The following is a 20262-nucleotide window of genomic DNA, read 5'->3' as shown; positions in this document are numbered from 1 at the left end:
GATATTTTTATATTATATGAAGCTATAATATTACTCTACAGGCTACTTAATGATCAGGTATGCCTATGATCAGATAATTGCCTCTTTTATGATTGGCGCCTCATCAAATAATAAAGTTATTCTTAAAGGAACAGTGTGTAACATTTCTGGGGATCTATTAGCAGAAATTAAATATAATATTCATAACTATGTTTTCATTAGTGTATAATCTAACTAAGAAACGTTGTGTTTTCGTTAGCTTAGAATGAGTCCTTCATATCTACATAGGGAGCGAGTCCTCTTCACGGAGTCCGCCAAGTTGCTCCGCCATGTTTCTACAGTAGCCCAGAACGGACAAACCAAACTACTGGCTCTAGAGAGAGCCTTTCACGTTTTTACGTTACCTGAAGGCCACCGTAGTTCTCCGACACACTTGTTAAACTGCGGTAACATGAGCTGCAGAGTGTAAAACTGTGTTACCGCCAGCTGCCGTCTGACCGAACGTTGCTCCTAAAGTAGTGTTATTATGGTAAGAATGGCCTCTGAGAGAGGTGAACGGCGTTACCACGGTTTTGCACTCAGCAGCTCACGTTACCGCAGTCTTGGAAAGCGAGGAGTGAGCAGAGGGGTACTCAGTTGGTTGCAATCTGCAACCACACCACTAGATGCCACCAAATACTACACACTGTACCTTTTAATACTAAAAGAAAGAAGAGAAACAAGAACCATCTCTTCCACTGGTAACTGGTTAAGGACTGGATCTCTTCACTGCCAGTATAGAGAAGAAGAAGAATTACACATTGAGAGAGTTAAATGTACACATGCCAGTATTGTTTTAAGACAGAATTGAAAACCTGTGAATGTGTCCTTTTGAAGGGACCCACAGCTGGAGAGAGTCCATAGTAGTAAGCTCATGTGTTTAAAAAGTGTAATAACAGAAGTCACAGCTCCACTCCTGTCTGGTTCAGGTCTGGCAGTACAGTGTCGCAGGAGTTTAACCAGTAGCTCAAGAGGTCAGCGGTGGCTGCTGCAGGGTCACTGCACGGAGCTCATTAATGTACCCAGCTATGTGGCAGCTGTGTGTTTGATGTCACTCATTACAACAGACCACACCTCCCCTTCAGGAACACACACACCCTCAGAGCTATTAGGCCCGTCTGCCTCGACTCCCCCTCATCTCTCTCGCCCCTTTCTCTTTCCTTTCTCCCACCCTCCTGCCATTTTACCCCAGACAGAGACAGGAACTCTTTGAATCTGGATAATATATCAGAGCACACAGGCACACGCATAGAAACACAAACACATACCTAATTGTGCCTCTTACACCTGTCCTCTCTCTCCACAAACCTACAAACAGTTTGTACAGCGTGTTTACTTGCATATTTCTGCCCATGTACACACAAATGTACACACTCAAAGAGAGAGAGGGGGGAAGTGGAGCGCAGATTTATGTTTTGGTTCTTTCTGAATGGAAACTTTTGTTCAGCTCTCATGTTTGCCGCTGTGCCAACCAGGCCAACGCTTCAGTTATGAAATGAGAGGAGAAATATTTATCTGCAGCCACAGAGGAAGACATCAAAGCCTGACCTGGCACCCACATACATGCACTCAAACACACGTGTATATATACAAACACATGCAGAGCCAGATCAGCCCCAATCGTGTCATTTCTGCAGCGCATTCATATGACACCAACTCCAGTGAGTTTATCCATCTGCTCATAAGCTGCTGGCAGGTGACCGAGTCTCCTCTAAGCCGGAGCGAACTATGAAACGTTCAGGATTTTTATTTTGGCCTCGGAGGAAGGAAACTCACGAGACTGCGGCTCATCAGTGGACTCACTTACTGTGAAGAAATAAGTCCCTCCAGAGATATTTGATTTTGCAATGGCAGCGTTTTTGCTAAGTTAAGTACTTCTTTAAAATACTGCCAAGGCTCGCAGTTTAAACCTTTTTACAGCAGCGTTAAGGTTACAGTCAGTTCACCTTTTTAACCAGCCAAACTTTTTTTTAACTGACTTATGTTTTGCCCTAAAATGTTTTCATTCAGCCCTAACATTTTAAAATAGTACTAAACATACTGAGAACTAACTTTTGAATCAAACTTTCACACAATGCAACAGAAAATCAAGAACTTTTTCAATGTTTTCTCTTAGAAGTGGAGTGAAAAGAGATCTAGCTGCTGGATTAAACCAGAGATTACAAACTGTTTTAGTATGGCGGACCATTTTTTAAAGCTTAAAAACAGAAATATATATTTTTTTGGTCTGTATTTTATTGTGGTAACCAGATGAAAGAAAATAAGATAAAGGTACATAGGTACACATAGTGGCCTCACACATAGTTCTTGTACTGCTGAATGCTGAAAGGTGGTGATGATGGATCAGTTACCTCATGAACAGACAAGCTCTTGTTTAAAATCAGTATATCGTTGTTGAGGCGGTGTGACGTGATGAGGAAAAATGTTCAAGGTAAATACCGCAAAAACAGCCTATAATAGTTGGAATGATTAGTTGATTATTTGATTAGGAAAACTAATTGGCAACTATTTTGATAATTGATCAATCGTTGGCAAAAATGGCAAAAATTCACTGGTTACAGTTTCTTAAATGTTAATATTTGTTCTGTTTTTCTTAGTTTTATGTGATTGTAAACTGAAAATTTAAACTATTGGTTGGACAAAACAATACATTTTAAAACGCCACCATGGACTCTGGGCACCTTTGCTATTTGCTGACATGCTATAGACCTACGATTAATCAATTAATCAAGAAGACAATCACTAGATTAATTGATAATGAAAATAATCATTAGTAGAGCTGGAACGATTAGACAATATATCCGATAAGTCAAGCAACAGAAAAATAATCAGCAACTATTTTGGTAATCGATTTATCATTTCAGTCATTTTTCAAGCAAAAATAGCGATAAAATACCAAATATTCACTCGTTCCATCTTCTCAAATGAGAGACTTTTCTGCTTTTATCTGTTATATATCAGTTATATAACATATGTCTGATTATCTTTTGGTTTTGGACTTTTGGTTGAACAAAATATAACAATTAAACACTTCACCTTGGACTCCAGTTTTTTTTTGTGCCATTTTTTGACTTTCCACGTAAACAATTAACCTATTAACAACAAAAAATATGTGAGGCTTAATTGATAATAAATATAATCATTAGTTTCAGCCCTAATGATGATATAATTATTTTGCAGAATCATATGGTTTTCTTGTGGTCGGTACTGTCAGCAGCTCAGTGGTTGGCGACCGCTGGATTTAACCGATGGTAGAGTTGCAATATGTAATCTCTGTGTGTGTGTTTGTGTGTGTGTGTGTGCTAGGTGGCAGGGAGACGGTCCAGACAGGTGTTTGAGGCGGAGCCTGTGGAGGGGGTGTGGTCTGACTGGGAGGAGTGGTCTGACTGCTCTCAGACCTGCGGCGTGGGCGTCTCACAGAGGATCAGGAAGTGTATACCTCCTCCTCCACCTCCCCTCTCCCACTCTCCACCTAACTGGGCAGGTTATTTACCCGGGGGCATCGGAGGTCCTGTCATCTCACCTGGGCGCCCCTTCTACCCTCCTCGTTACCCCGGGCAACACCAGCCTTACCACTCCCCTTCGCTCTCCACCAATCACAACCCAGGGTTGTCTCTGTATCGGAATACCAACGCCGGAGGAGGAGGAGCTCCTGTACCGGGACAGGCCAATCCAAACCCTCCGTTTTACCAGCCGGAATTCACCCCAACCAATCAAGACCATGTGTCTGTTTACCGATCGCCCTACCACGCTCCTTCACATGGCTACAACCAGCCAGCACGCACCATCAGGAGGCCGACCAATCCAGGAGCAGCGAGGGGTGTAGGAGGCGGGAGCAGAAGGTCGATCCCCCCCCCCAATCGGGAGGGTTTGCCTGCGAGGAGGTGAGTGAGACTTGAAGCAAACTAACCAATCAGAGCCTAGCTTCTCACAGATATAAATACATTTTTCATCTATGTATTTTGGTCACAATTCTTGATTTATAAATTTACAGGCCAGTATATCATAATCAGATGCTTTTAATATTGGTATGCACTTCAAAAATCCGGTATCACTCGGCCTCGTAAGACAACAATTTTCAACATTTTCTTATATTTTCAAGTGTTTTCTTAAAGGTCAAAAGTCAAAGGACAGTACAGAAACACTGATTCAATCACTGTCCAGTTTACAGAAGCTTTTGGATGTGCTTTTCTGAGCACCCTGAGTTGATCTTTTCCAGGAAAATAACTTCCAGGAAGGGAATTTTGCATTGCTGGCAATAAAATACTGATGACCTGGCCTAAAGCCTCTGTGATCTCTGGGAACTGTAACATAGAAACAGCGATGACTTATCGACAAAGACGTCACCAAAATAAAAGATTCCTCAGAGTACCATTTGGTGTACATGCTCAAGATTCATTGAGGTGCCGTTAGTTAAAGTGCTGACATTGTTTAGGCATTAGAGAGGGCTTGTTATGATGTTTTGAGTGTTGGGAGTTGGAGTTATGCCCATAACTGGTATCTGCTGTGTTATTACATCATTACTTCTGGCTTTTCTCATACAAACAGTCAGTGCATTACTCTGCCCGCTCACCACAGTCTGCTGGCTCAATGTCGGTTATGATTATATTGGACAGCTAACATGAACTGTATCTGCAATGTCTTTCTGTTTTCTTTATCTCTGTCGCTGCTTCTGGCTCTTTCTGACCATCTGTAAATCTTCCTCTCTAATTACTTCCCTTTTCCGTTTTTTTCTTCCTTTTTGACTCGCAGGTCTTCCGCCATTCGTCCAGGTCAGTTTGGGTACGGCAGGGTCCCGTTCTCTCTGCCTCTGCATCGTCCAAACCGGCAGGCTCGCCACACTGCTAACGGCACTGACGCTGACACATCACCTGGACTCAATGACGATGACGTAGAGAACAACAGGAAAGAGGAAGAGGAGACGGGGAGTGATGGAGACGACGGAGATGCAGGGAGGCGTGAGGAGGAGGAAGAGGAGATCACTGAGGTGCCTGCTGCTGAGGAGTTTCCCACGACGACCACCACCACAACAGGCAACCCACAACGCCACCGCGTTGACCGACCCCCGCAAACTAACACAGATCACGGGAGGGCAAGAGAGCGAGCGCCACCCTCTCGAACCTTCGCACGCTCCCCACCAGCATCTCTGCAACCCAACCGCCACCGGTTTGACTGGCACACTGTCACCGCACCGCCTCCTCCCATTCCTCCTCTCTCCAACCCAAACTCCCCTGCCGTCACGTCGCCCTTTTCTTCTCCTCTCCACCGCCCCATGCACAGAGACCGGGACCCCCACCCAGGCTTCAGCCCGCACATCCAACCCAATGGCGACATCTACCCTCTGCAACACGCCCAAATCCCGCACCTGGGAGTGGAATCAGGCAGGGATGGAGGAAGAGGAGCTCCTCAAGTCTACAGATGCTCCGGGCCAGAGAAGGAGTACCGCAGGTGCTTCTCACAGGTAAGATCTTCACCCATAAACCCCAGAACCAAAATAAATAATCCACTAAATCCACTGGCTTCACACCCTTTTAATAATCACAGTAGTTCACTTTCACACCAGCTCCTCAGTGTACATGTCCCCTGCTCTCCTCTGCTTTATTCAGCATGCAGTCATGCTTGATTTATATGCATGCAGTGTGTTGAGGGGAGCAGTTAGGCGGGCATAAACCGAGGAGTTGAAGGTCAGCAGAGTATATTTGATAGGTAGATCATTCCCTAGCTCCAACACTAGCTGCTTGTCTTTGAGCAATCGGATGGAAACTGACTGCAACTGCCTCCGCAGCTCCAAGGCGTGTGTGTATTCTGGGTCGCAACCAGAATACACACCTCCGTTGTGAAGCTATACACGTGTCTTTGCGACTGATTGAACATACGTGTATAGTATAAATACGTGCCAGAACCTGCATGTTGGTGTGTGTGTGTGTGTGTTAATGTGTGTGTGTATCGCTGTAATGTCCTGTCTGGCTCGGAGCCTGCAGTGATGATTTGGGTTGCGACCTGCTGCATACCTCTCAGCGCGGCTCAGTGCGAGCATTATCAGTAGCAAAGCCAGCGCACGTGCTGCCAAAGAGAGCCGCCTGAGACACAGACAGGCCGGTCGCTTCAGACGGGCCTCGACACACAGGTGAGAAACTGAGGTTGACATACTCGCAGTGACTCAGGTTTCACTGAGACAGGAATGCCACGCTTGATTTCACTCAATTAAATGTGAGATTGAGAGTGAATATCGTGGATAAAGAGTTTTTAGTGATCCGGTGTTTCTCCAAGAGATAGTATCTACAATGTTTAATTGATCTATTGTTAGTATTCTGGATCTATTGGTATGGTGGGATATTTTAAGGTATGAAATCCAGGACGTTAGACATTTTTAGGCGGCACCTGTCCTCCTGGCATTTACACATGTGACACATTTCACACATGTTAACCTAAATCAGCTGCATCAGCCCAGCAGTAGTTTGCACATTCTCCACCTTTTTGCAATGGCTGCTTCAAATTAACAGCAGGCTTTCACACAACCTTCCACCATCTTTGCCATTTTTTAAAACATCAATCAATTCTTGTCCCCGGAGAGAGGGAAAACATGTGGAAAGTCACAGACTTCATGCTTGAATGTGTTTTCATTTTCAAGCGCAAAATTGAACACCTGCAATTGCAGCTTGGGACGATAACTTGTTGTAGTGAGGCAAAACATAACAGATATGTGGATGTTATGCATTATACCTGCTGTAGCATCAAGGATCAAAACTGTCCTGCGCTGAAAGTTGGCATAGCTTGATACAAGGGTGTCGCGATATACCGGTATTAACGATAATCGTGATTTTAATAAATGAAATATTGATTTCATGTTAATAATACAGATATGATAATATTGTGTAAATAAACCAGCGCCTCTTAAATCATGCTTCATCACCGCAATCATGCCTCAAAATCTCCACCTCCTGTATTTTGAGTGTAATTAATTTGCCAAAAGAGACAAAACGCACAATAAACTAATTTAAATATGAATTTGACTGAAAGCATAATTATTATTTTTCTCTTCAAATTTTCTATAGATATTGTGATAATATCATTATCGTAAATTCTTGTGGCCACGATATTTGTGTTGTGAAAATCTGATATCATGACAGCCCTAGTTGGTACTTACTGTCTGATTTGATTTTCTTTAATTTACTTTATTTATATGGACAACACACATTAATCGACATTTCTGCCGGTGTTGGTTAGCCGGACAGTTGTAAAGGTTAATTTAGTTTAAATCATAAATTTGCAAATTTCACACTGTGATATTTTAGTTTGTGCAAAGCCCTTGTACAGCTGCATTTAACATGTTTATGTAATTGTAATGTAATGTAATTATTTATGTTAATATATTTAGGTTATCGAAAAATAGTATTATTGGGTATGAGGACCCAAACTTGTATTGGTTATTCAAGCAAAACTTTTTAAACAATACCAACACCTAGATAGATAGAAACAAAACAAACCTCAATATGACGTGTCATCTCTCTTGGGCATATCTCAGTGCTATTTTTAAACATGCAGTGGTGAGAAAGCATCATTCATGCTCGAATTTCATGTAAATCGATTATCCATGTGAGAGATATCGCACGTGATGGATGGAGGCTCAGACGAATGAGATAAACAGAAGGAAACTGATCCATAGGCCGTTTTAAGATTTGATCGTGGGGACTAAAATACTCACAGTGACATGTGACCCGGTTATTTATTCCAGCAGACCTCTTGTAGCAGGTCCGTCTTAAGTGAGAGTGTCGGAGGAGATGATAAGATTAAAGTTAAATACCACACACACGCAGACACCTACACACTTATACATTTTCACTCTCACGTTGTTTCCACAACTGGCTCTCAACGAGGGGGAAGGAGACACTTGAATTCGAGGCCAGGTTGGCACTCGTGAGCTCTTGACTTTTCTCTCTTTAGATCATTTGGCAGCCTCTCTTGCCCTCTTTCATCTCCCTCTTTCTTTCTTTCAGTCTCTGCCCGGCTGTGTGTGATAGTCCCCCATGTTAAAACAGATTTAGTAGCTGGCAGAGTACTCGCCCTGTGTGTGCCAGCAGTGCTAATAGCAGTCCTGTGACGGCTCAGCCTGACTCATTGGGTTACATATTTACCCAACATTAGCCTCCGTTTTACCCGTGTTCGCTCCTGCAGGGTCCACATTTTTATATGTCTTTTCATTGTTTAAATATAAGTTTCAGTGCTGATGAATGCAGGACTTTGCCCGGGCTTGTATGTGCCGTATATATGTGTGTGTGTGTGTGTGTGATTGAGGGAGTGAGCCAGACTGAGTGTGACACATCCTATTATGTATTAGGTGTGTTTGTCATAACACACCACGCCTGAGGCCCATCACAAGTGTGATTGGCTGTGTGTATGTGTGTGTTTTTACTGTTGCGTAGAAGCAAGTGGGGAACCAAGAGAGGGACAGAGGAAACGAGAAGGGCAAAAGGGGAAGAGTGTGTGTGTGTGTGTGAGATGTGTGTTGTTAGAGTGCAGGAAGTGACGCAGTTAAGTAGTAGTGAAAGAGAGTACTGTTTTTAGAAAATCTGCACACAGTAGTGGGAGGGCGAGCTAAAGGGCGAGGGGAGAGAAAAGGTGGGGAGGGGGATAGAGGCCGAGAAGGAATGGAGATGAAGGCTGTGAGGACGAGTGTGGTAGGTCGAAGGCTGTCCTGTTAGTGGTGGAGACAGAGGAGTAAAAGGGAGGGAAGGTCCACAACAAATAGAGCGGGATGGAGAGAAAAAGGTTCTGCAGGAAGAGAAGAGGAAGTTTGAGTCAGAGGAAGAGAGCGATTCATGGAAAAGTGTGTGTCTTTGTGTGAGGGAGCGCAGAGTGTAACAAGAGGAGAAGTTATTCTGTCAGAGGGAGAGGGGGGGAAAAGGTGGAATTCGAGAAGAGCTGCCTGAAAACAAAAAAAACAAGAGACACACCAGCTTGACATTTACCAGAAAGACACACTCCTCTTCCTGTCCCGTCCTTTCTCAAGTCTTTGATTTGGATGACTCTCTAAGCATTCCCTCTCGTCTCTCTGTCCTCCTCTTTAGAGTAAATATTTGCCAAGAATCTCTAACAGTGCGTTCCTCTGCGACAGCAAGTGACGCGACATCAGGAGCATGTGGATTTAGGACGCATGTACGTAGGTAGCAGTTCACCATACGACAAACACAAGGGCGTCATTTCCAATAGGGGACGGAGGGGAAAATGTTGATCTATTCATCTGAGTCACCTGCAATGATTGCTTTGAGCGTTAAGCGGTACTTTGCAGACGATGATTTTTTAAAATTAATATCTAAATTATTTAATCTATGAAATTAAAAAAATATATGAAAAAGAGCCCAAATTTTAAATGTTTTGTCCAACAAACAGTCCAAAAGCCCAAAATAATCAGTTTACATTGATTTATGACAGAAAAGCAGTAAATTCTCTCACACACATATATTTGCTTGAAAAATGACAGCGCGTTCTCATTACCAGGGCGTAAAATACAGACGTTTTGTTACGCCATTTGGCGTGTGATACCAACACACAAGGCAGCCTATAGCGCCTGTATGAGACGCACCAGGCTTTCAAGTAACTACAAACCCATCTGCAACAAGACGCTCAGAGAAAGTGCTCCTGGAGTGTGGTGACGTAGTTTAAAGAGCGAAAAGGCACACAGGGCGGACAAACCAAACACTGTTAACCTTTCCTGCTTGGTCTGGAGAAAATAACGCTACCGTCGCCGCTGCTCTCTCTCTCTTGCTTCACCACTCACTTCCCATGTACACACACACTCTACGTACTGGCTCTCTTTTCTCATCTGCTATAGGGGGAAAAAACGCCTCTAGCTTGTTTGTTTCTTGAAAACAATCACAATCATCTTGGGCGGCACCAAGCCAGGGATGCAGCGACGGTGCCCTAGCAAAAAGAGTCAGACTAAACATATATAAATGTGGGATATAACATTCAAATATTATTGAAGAACCTCTGACTTCATTGTTCCCATCCAACCACTTCTGACACCAAACCTCTTGAGCAGACATAATACCTTATAATACGCAACACTTTAAACACACACACAAAACTGTCATTGACCTCGCTCCTGTAGTGAAACCTGAGGAGTTTGTGTTGTGCCTACGCTACACACTAACATGGCTTCAGGCTGCCGCAGCAAGAGTCAGATGACCTAATCACAGTCTGTCATTACACAGCCGTAGTTACACAGGAAATATATTATTACGTCTATCAGCACGGAGCCACACTCCTCAGCTCTAATAACTATATGCAGACGCTGCCACGCTTACTGTTGTTCTCATGAAGTGTGGAACCGGCCCAGATGTTTTTGTTTCTGGGACTCAAACACACACGCAAACACTCAACCAGACTGGTTCATTTACACTGATCTGTGTTTTCTTTGCTTCAGTACTTTAACAAGCAGACCTACCTGCTTCTCTACAAAGACCAGGTGCCTCTGCTTGTTAAAGTCGGTTTATTTCAGCTCCTGTGTGCTGCGTTTTCATCTTTCATGTTCCTTTTCATCCCTTTCTGCTTTTCCTCTCACTCACTTTTCACCAATGTTAAATCTGAGCAAGAACTGAAGTGTGAAAACAGAAGACTCCAGGAAGTAGTCTAGCACATAAACGCCTGTAAAATCACAATGAGTTGTTTTTACACTTCAGTTCTCAGTCTTTAAGCTAAGCTAAGCTAACCAGCTACTGGTTGTGGCCTTATATTTAACCAGTGGTCAACCTCCGGTTTTGAAAGGTGAAGCCAATGAGGAAGTGCCTTAAACCTGCATTCTTTCTAACAGCCAGCAGGGGGCGACTCCTCTGGTTGCAAAAAGAAGTCTGATTGTATAGAAGTCTATGAGAAAATGAGCCTACTTCTCTCTTGATTTATTACCTCAGTAAACATTATAAACATGAGTTTATGGTCTCAATCACTAGTTTCAAGTCTTCTTCAATACAGCATGATGTTCATTTCGTAAATTATGGTCCCATTTAGAGTAAAATAGACCATAAAGCAGGATATGCTTTAGGGCGTGGCTACCTTGTGATTGTCAGGTCACTACCACGGTGTTGTCCGGTCTGGGAGTTGTCCGTGTTTTTGCCTTAGAACTTTAACCCTTTCACAGTGTGTTTTCAGTTCATGAAAGTTAATAGTAATATTTTGGTTGCTTAAAAATGTGTTATTCAGCGTTCGGTTGTACTTAGCTCCACCCTCTCGTGTCACTCCTGGTTGCAAAAATCCCAAATGGCGACGGCCAAAGTGCCAAACTCGGGACATCAAAAGGCAGTCCACAAACCAATGGGTGGCGTCACGGTGACTACGTCCACTTCTTATATACAGTCTGTATTTAACGGACAAATGCCAGAGCGGTATCAATCTTCTCATCTAACTCTCAGCAAGAAAGCGAAGAAGTGTATTTCTCAAAATGTTGAACTGTTCCTCTCTCCATGAAAGCCTCATTAAGAACAACCAAAGCATCGGCAGCCAGAGGACAGTGTAAACAGAGCACGCAGTTTCTGCAGGAATGATTTGAATTCACGGAGTCCAACTTTTGCAATTTCAGATCCAGTTGCAGAAGTTTCCCGGCAGAGGAAGCAGCATTACTGTCGACAGTTAAAGCTCTTTTACATAGTTCAGTGCAGACTTTTGGAACTGTTGATAAAAATGAGCCCTGGGAACGAAGAGCGTAGCTGTCCACACCTCCTACCTCGCTCTCGCTCTCTCACACGCACGCACCCTTCTTATTATGAAAATATGTGTGAAATCAAGAGTTATCACTGTTCTGGTTTGTAGAAATAAGATGTGGGTTTGTAGAGCTGCTACATGGAAAGTGAAACATGGAAAGACGGTCATTTTCAGTGCCTTCGAGCATACTTCTGGTTTCATTTATTGATCTTGTGGTTACAGTGTTTATCTAGTATTTTCTTCTCTTCTTCTTGTCTTTTCTTTGCCTAGAAGTTGTTGTTGAGGCTCAAACTCAAATTCCTCCCGAGAATAACAGCGACAGTTCTTGCTGTTCGTCTCGCGCAGCACGGGGCCTCCTTCAGTCGTTGATAGATGAGCAGCGTTTCCTCTGGGAGACTCCTGAATCTCCCCTCCTCTGGGTCAAGGCTGAGAGCTGGGTGGTGTCCTGCAAAGCGCCGACACACGGCCCCGGTCACAAGATTAGCCAGAGAATGTTAATCGCTCGCAGACAAACACATACACACGCTTATTAACATATGTCACGGATTTGTGTGCATGCATACGGTGATTAGTCCCGGCAGTGTGTTGATTTATGGCAGCGGGGGCCAGCGGTCACTTGTTTTGTCTGTGTTATGTCGCGGTAATGCTCCAGGAATGACCGGCCAGCCTTAACCTGTATGTGGTGTTGAGGCGATAAGGCCAGCTGCGCAGGCAGAGACGTGCATTGAGAAATGACGACGCGTCACCTGGGCTTTCCCTGCAGAAACATACGTGTGGTGAAGGTTCCCTCTTTCCTCGAAAATCTGTTCCTCCTCAAAACTCATTAGTCTTGCCCTGGTCCGTGTTTGTGTTTCAAGCAAGCGTGTTATGTGTGACCAGGATGGACTTGTGTGTGTTTATATGTGTGTGTGTGGCATTTTTGTGTGTGTGTGCACACAGAACAAAGCTTTTAGCCCTCAGGCAGTAACCCCCCTCGTCCTTCACATGCTCCTATATACTGCCCACAGACCTTTTTCTCTCCTGCCCTCTCCCTGGTTGTAAAACACATCTGTAGCTTTCACAGCTCCCGTACAAAAACACTGACTTCAGCTGCATTCACTTTTCTTTCACCTGCTCTCTGCTGCTCTCCATCTTCAACTCTTTCAGCGTGTCAGTCAGTAGCAGCCACTTTTTATATCTTTCACTTCATGCTTCTGTGGTGTTTACATACCGATAAAGAAGCCTTTCAGCAGCTTTAAGTTTCAGGTGCTCTGGTTGTATTTAGACATGAGTTGTGAGAACCCTGGTGTTAAACAACTTCTTGGGTCTTAGTTTACTATTTTTTTTATTAGCAACCACAGGAGAAATCATTTAAAGATCCAGCAGAGCAAGAAACACAAACATACGGATTTATTTTAACAAACCCCCAGGTTAGCTAAACTTATTTGGAAGAGAAAACGAAGGCAAGTTTCCCAAACTGTCCGTTGTAAACATCCATCAAAGTCTACAGACTTGTTGATTCGACTCTGGTCTTCCTGTGCAATGAAAGATTATTAGTAACGTTTTGTTTACGCTTACTTTTGCTTTCACCTCTTAAGTGGTTTTGTGTAATCCGGATACTGTAATCTGTCGGCTTGTTTACATCCTGTCCTTGTGTTTCTTACACTGTTGGACTTTATTGTTGTGATGCAGTATCAGTGTTCCCGGAACTCAGTCATTACCGCAGTGAGCTATTATAATGTTATCATAACGGATTCATTGCCATGTGGAGTGTAAATGATAACCAGAACTTCAAAAACAAGACCCAAATTCGAAGACACTATAATTTTTAAACAATATTAACCAAAAGGAAAATTAACACAGAAGAGTGTAAAAACACAACGACAAGGACAACTAGAAATTATTTTTGTTAATTAAGTAATTTCCAATAGTCAATTAATTATTTACGCTCTAAATATGGCTGGGTATTCTGTCACACTTCTCGGTACCAACATCGGTACGATACCTGAGTTTGGGTACCAATGCCCAATTCTACTTTGAGAAATATTAACATGTTTCTCTACAAAAAAATCTAATTTTATTTAACAAAAGAAGCTGAAGTTCTCAAATGTGAAAGCTGCAGTGGGTAGAAATGGAGCAAATATGATTGAAAAATGTTATTTTTATAAAACGGTCACTATATCCTGACAGTAGTGTATGAGACAGGTAATCTGAAAAAAATCATGTGCCTCTGTGTCTTCCGGTGCTCCTAATGGCATCTGTAAGATTTCACAGACTGGAGGGAAACAACCAATCAGAGCTGATCTGGAGCCTGCCGTCTCTGAACAGCTGTCAATCACTCACGAACTCCGATCAAACGGTCAAACTAGGCAGCGCTGATCAAATATGAATCAATATTCTGTTACTGTAATGCCTATTTCTAAATGAGAAAGTTTGTGACCTGGCAGCCATGTTGAGATCAGTTGAGGAAATACCAAGCACCGCCCGCCAGTCGGAGCAAACTTTCTTATTTTACAGCTAAACAGTACACTACAAATGTCTCTGAAAACATTTGAGGTGAGAAATAGGCATTAGAGTAACAGAATATTGATTCATATTTGATCAGCGCTGCCTAGTTTGACCGTTTGATCGGAGTTCGCGAGTGATTGACAGCTGCCTCCGTTGAATGAACAGCCAATAGAAACGCTCTCTCTCTCTCTGAAATAACCTGTGATTGGTCAAAGTCTTCTGTCACAGGCTAGATTTTTTAAAGCCTGAAAACAGAGCCATGAGGAGGAGCAGAAGTCTAGTTTTCTCTCAGAGAACTTGAATTACAATATGCTGAAAGGTTATTATGGAGTTTCTGCCCAATGATGCCAAAAATATACTGCCTACTGCAGGTTTAAATGTTTTCTAAGCACAAGCAGCCGAACAAAATAAAATCATTAAAAAATTAGCAAAATGTGGATTTAAATCTGGAACCGAGAAAGGCATAAACAAGATAGACATGTGATGCCTGTCTACAATTTTTTATATTCTGTGATATGAATATATTTCGGCCAGAACCAAAAAAGTATTGAGGTTTGATACGCAGCCTTATTGATGAAAAGCCAGAAATAATAACTTTGGTGTCCTGTTAACTTAGTGGTTAAGATGCATTTCACTGATTTCAGTCTGGGACCTTTGTTGAACATCTCTCTTCCCTCATTTCCTGTCTATATCTCTAGTGACAAAAATAAAAGGCTAAAAGCCCAAAAAATAATCTAATAAAGACAACTGTCATGATGAATCCAAAGAGATATTACAAATTCTTAAAAGTCTTCCAGTGTTATCTAGGCCTACTTACAGCGCTCTTACACAGCTTAATAAACTGGCGTGAGGCAAGTAACAAAATCTTTTAAAAACATTTTTTGAATGTTGCTACATGAGTGAATGGTTTTGACTGTTTGGAGTGTACTTGTGGTTTCAGTGTTTTGATTTGATCCACAAGCTCAGACTCATCCTCGCTGCCTTTCCCTCATCACCACACAGACACCACCTTTCTCTCCCTCCATCAACTCCTCTCTTTAAGTATTTTACTTCTGTAAAAGCCATCGCTCTCTTTTCTCTCCCGTCCTCGGCCCATTCAATAACGACCACGCTCCCTTTCTCTCCCCCTCTGTCACCACTCCTTCTGTTCACGGTTATGGGGAGACCCCCCTCAACCCTGCACTCATAGTAAATGAGGGACCACCAAAGTCCTTACAATAACACACTGATTCTCCTCCAGAACCATGAAACACCAGTTTTCTACTCTCACTTCACCTCCCCTCCCTCCGTCCTCCTTTCAGTCCATTAGCCGCCCGATGTTTTTACACACCCTAAACTCTCTTTTGGGAGGAGAAACCATTCGCCCCGTAGCGGTCATACAATCACCATCGCATGAATGCACACACTTTTACATGCATTCTCTTCCTTTCATTTCACATTCCTGTTTTTGTCTTTTTGTCTTATTCAAGCTCTTTCTTTTTGACTGTACTGTAACGTCCCATAGCTGCACACACACACCATCCTTGTGTGTGATTCAGGTTGTTGTCCACTCATTGTTTATGGTCTTACAGGCACACACGTGCACAGATACACAGACACTATCCTGTTTGAAATGGGTCACGACCTGTTTATGTCGTGCAGAAATATTTACAACCATTACCAACCAAATTTCACACACGCGTCCGGGCAGATTTACAAGGTTTATACTTGAAAACATCAGGTCACATACGTACTCTGACCCTCAAGCGCCCCCCTGCACACATATGTATTCAGCTTGAACCAGAATATAGCATATCGCCCATAAATAACACATAAATAAGTCTGTTTCAGCAGTGTGAAACTGCGCCGGAGCGTACCACATAAAGTTTCATGGGCTGGCTTCACACTCCGCTAGAAGGGAAACAACAGATGATCCTTATAAGTGCCTTGTGACATGACGGCGACATACATTCCTTGACTCACACATAACACAGTGAAAGCGTGAAATCCAGTAAGGCCAATGTCAATGAGTGCATGCTTTGACGGTTTATCCATGAGAGTGATTTAGTTACACTTTGTCACAGAGGCTGGTTCACATGGGAACAGTCGATCCGTGTGTGCGTTTGAGTGTGTATAAACTCGACTACTCCCTTGCTCTCGTCTCCCCAGATGAGTGACTAGGAACTTTCCAGCTGTTTGTGACAGCTGTGCGAGTGGAGAGAGATCCACAAAAAAAAAAAGACAAGAGGAAAAAATCAAAGAAAGAGAGGAGTGAAAGACAAGATGATTGTGGAGCTGACAGAGATTAGAGTTAGAAGGAAATCTGAGAGCTCTGTGTGCAGCATGCAAGAGTGTGTGAGTGTGTGTTTGAGCCAGCTGTATCTGAGAGGCCTGTAAACTCAGGGATGGATGTGGCTTCCCACAGTAATGATACCTGATGAATGTCTGTGTGCAGCGGTGGAAGAAATATGCAGATCCTTTACTCAAGTAAAAGTACATCAATGTAATAATACTCCATTATAAGTAAAGGTCCTGCATTAAAAACGTTACTTAAATAAAAGTACAATCAACAAAATGTACTTAAAGGTACAGTGTGTAATATTTTGGTATTAAGATATTAGCAGAAATTGACTATAATATTTATAACTATGTTTTCATTAATGTATAATCACCTGAAACTAAGAACCGTTTTGTTTTCGTTAGCTTAGAATGAGCCCTTCATATCTACATAGGGAGCAGGTCCTCTTAACGGAGTCCGACATGTTTCTACAGTAGCCCAGAACGGACAAACCAAACTACTGGCTCTAGAAAGAGCCTTTCACGTTTTTATGTTATCTGAAGGCCACCGTAGTTCTCCGAGTACATGCTTGTGAAACTGCGGTGACATGAACCGCTGAGTGTAAAACTGTGGTACCGCCAGCTGCCGTCTGACTTCTGTTGCTCCTAAAGTAGTGTTATTATGGTAAGGATGGCTTCTGAGCAAACGGCGTTATCGTGGTGCACTCGGCGGCTCACGTTACTGCAATCTTGGCAAGGGTGCAGTGAGTGGAGGGGTACTGAGTTGGTTGCAATCTGCAACCACACCACTAGATGTCGTCAAATCCTACATACTGTACCTTTAAAGGAATATTTTGACACTTTGGGAAATACGCTCAGTCGCCACTCTTCTATCTGTCTGTTAAAAATGAAGCTACCGCTAGCTAACAGTGACAATGCTAACATGCTGGTGTATAGCAGGTATGTTGTTTACCATGTTCACTATCTTTTTAGCATGTTAGCGTCATGCTAACATTTGCTTATTAGCAGTAAACACAAACTATAGCTGAGGCTGATGGGAATGCCATTAGATTTGCAGGTATTTAAATTAAATTGAAATTTGTGGTTTATGATGTGATGGTGCTGCTAAACAAAAAGTCAGGGGATCACCTGGGGTCATCTGGGGAACATGAATATATGTAGTAAACTCCACGGCAACCCATCTGATAGTCGTTGAGATATTTCAGTCTGGACTAAAGTAGTGAACCGACCAACATGGCTTTAAAGTTCACTATTTCCCTCGATAGTGTAGTGTAGTATAAAGTAGCATAACAGGGAAATACTCAAGAACAGTACAAGTATGTAAGTGTGTCTGTGTATGTGTGTGTGTGTCCCACCGGACCGGGGCCATGTGAGTTATGGTCAGTACAGTATAAAGCAGCAGGGTCGTGTCTGCCTGATGTTTCAGCTGTCGTTTTAGTGCAGGTATGCTAAAACTCTTTCCACCGTACGGCTCCATAAGGACTCTGCTTCGACGAGCACAAGCTGGACATGTGCTCATACACACACATGCACACACAAACACGCACACGCACATTCTGTGGTCATGCACTGAAAGCCACGGTGGATTTATGTTCGCTGCAGCCGCTTCCAAAAAATCTATTATTTCCATATGGTTCTAATGCTGTACTCTCGCTGGCTGCCAAAAGCAGCGTGGAGACTCTGTGTGTGTGTGTGTTGTGTGTGTCAGTGTCTGTGTGTGTGTGTGTTGTGTGTGTGTGTTGTTTGTGTGTGTGTGTGCACAGGTATGACGCACTTGCACTTACCTCTATGATCTCAAATTAATTCTCTCCTTCTTTATTGGCTGTTTTTCCTTTGCATTTTCCTCACAACAGTCCACTCCACCCTTACTTCTCCAGGGACTAGGTGAGAAACAAAAGCCAGTTTAATAGCTGGATGATTTCATATGAGTTCAACGTGTGGCACTGCATTTTTAAACTCTCTGTCTCCTCCCTGTGTTTTCTGTCCTCCAGGTGTGTGGAGGAGGTGCGTTGGAGTCCAGAGCTGAGCAGTGTACAGCCTTTAACACCCAGGAGTTCATGGGTCGCCTCTACGACTGGGAACCTTTCACTGAGGGTGAGTGAACACACACACGGTAGTTAAGGGTTTAGCTGCACAGTGCTTCAATGTGATAATTGGCTTATTGCGAGAATTAAATGCTTGGAGAGGGGAAGGTGGTGGGGGGGGAAGCGTCAGTAAAATGTGTGATTAAGTGAGTTAAATGTTGCTGTGGTATTAGTGTGTGTTGGCAGGCCTTTCGCTGCATGCCCAGCCCACCACAATCCCTCCTCTCATTGGCCTGCAGCACATGTAGCGTCGAGGGTGGCGGGCGTCAAGAGGAAAAGAGAATGACTGGAACTCAAGCTGCTTTTATTCTTTGCACAAAAACACTCTCATTTTCCTCTCGTTTGTCCAACATCTCCCTCCCTCTCCTGCCAAGCTTCTCCTCCTAGCTCTGACTAAGCTCACAGATTCCTACTGAGTGAGATAAAGAAAGAAAGAGAGAGAGACAGAGACGGGGAGGTGAGAGGTGATGGGATGCAAGTGTTTTGTCACATGGCCACTGGGAGCACAGGGAGACAACGTGGCTTGTGTGTCTTTGTTTCTCCGTAACGTGTGTGTGCGTGAGCGTGTCCGTGTGTTTGTTTGCTTTCGTGTTAAGTGTACAATAGTTCAGCTCAGTGGAGATTGTGTCTATTTATCTTTGTTTTTCAATGCTGGGGGGAAAGAGAGAGAGAGAAAACACTAAACAGATATTTGAGGAATGGTGGATAGAGAGAATATTACAAGCATGGGGTTTTGGGAGTGAGAGATTGGAGGAGGGGAAGAGAAAGAGAGTCGAGAGAAACACAGCTGTGGGATGATATCAGCGGCATTTGTCATTACACTTTAGATCTATGTGTACAAGCCTCTGTGTATTTACAGTATGAACGTATTGGCGAGTGTGCTTGTACTGTAGATGAGTGGCTTAATGGATCTCCAATAGTATGTGGAGAGGTGTTTGTGAATGTATGTTTATGTATGTGTCTATCAGAGAGTTTAGAGCCAGATACACTAGATCAGCAACACCAACCACATACAGTAGTTTGGTTTGATTCTGTCTTAATATACACATAACACAGTTGTCCAAATATAAACCATACGCAAAGCTAAAAACGCTATAGAGCATGTAACATAAATAAGATGTTATGAAGAATGACAGGATAAAAACGCTGAAAGACTTTCTCATAGCGACAAACCCACGGAGAAATCTCACCCGACTCTGCACTTTGAGCATTTTAGCATCTTTCGGCTAATGGTTTTGGTTTTACGGCCCACAACTTTACTGATTTTCACGGTCGCTTATCTCATCAACCTCATTTCCAGATGCAGCAGGCAGCTGTTTTCAGTGAAAAAGCTCAGATAAACCCACTGTACACAACATGCTCAGCACCAACCAGCAGATAAACAAAGTTAGTGATATTTAGCAGCTACAGAGACAGATATTTCCTAGTGGTGACTAAAACAGCTGAAATGAGAGTGAATATTGGACTTGAATTCTTCGGGCGATATAGATAAAATTATGGTGTATTATATTGAAATTTTGTATCTAAATCAATCAAACTTGTTTTGGATAATGTCTGTTTTTGTGTAATCCAGTGAATAAAATAGCTGATAAATTAAGGAATAGATTAAACTAGAATCGAATATTGCCATAAAATGGCCATTCTCACTAGCCGTGTTTCCATAAACTGTATTTTTATGCGCATTTTGAAGTATCGCATT

At 42.9% G+C, this 20262-nt stretch overlaps 1 protein-coding gene across 1 annotated transcript in view; it reads left to right on the top strand.

Moving 5' to 3' along the window:
- Positions 1 to 20262, top strand: part of adamtsl4 (ADAMTS-like 4) — a 39665-nt gene that overhangs the window by 3121 nt on the left and 16282 nt on the right. The window contains exons 4-6 of the mRNA XM_037783762.1: positions 3325 to 3902; positions 4771 to 5479; positions 18471 to 18573. Coding sequence (XP_037639690.1) covers positions 3325 to 3902; positions 4771 to 5479; positions 18471 to 18573 — 1390 coding nt within the window. The remainder of the gene's footprint in view (positions 1 to 3324; positions 3903 to 4770; positions 5480 to 18470; positions 18574 to 20262) is intronic.

Source organism: Sebastes umbrosus, chromosome 11 (assembly GCF_015220745.1).
Source record: "Sebastes umbrosus isolate fSebUmb1 chromosome 11, fSebUmb1.pri, whole genome shotgun sequence".
Lineage (NCBI taxonomy): Eukaryota > Metazoa > Chordata > Actinopteri > Perciformes > Sebastidae > Sebastes > Sebastes umbrosus.
This window is presented reverse-complemented; position numbering and strand designations above follow the sequence as displayed.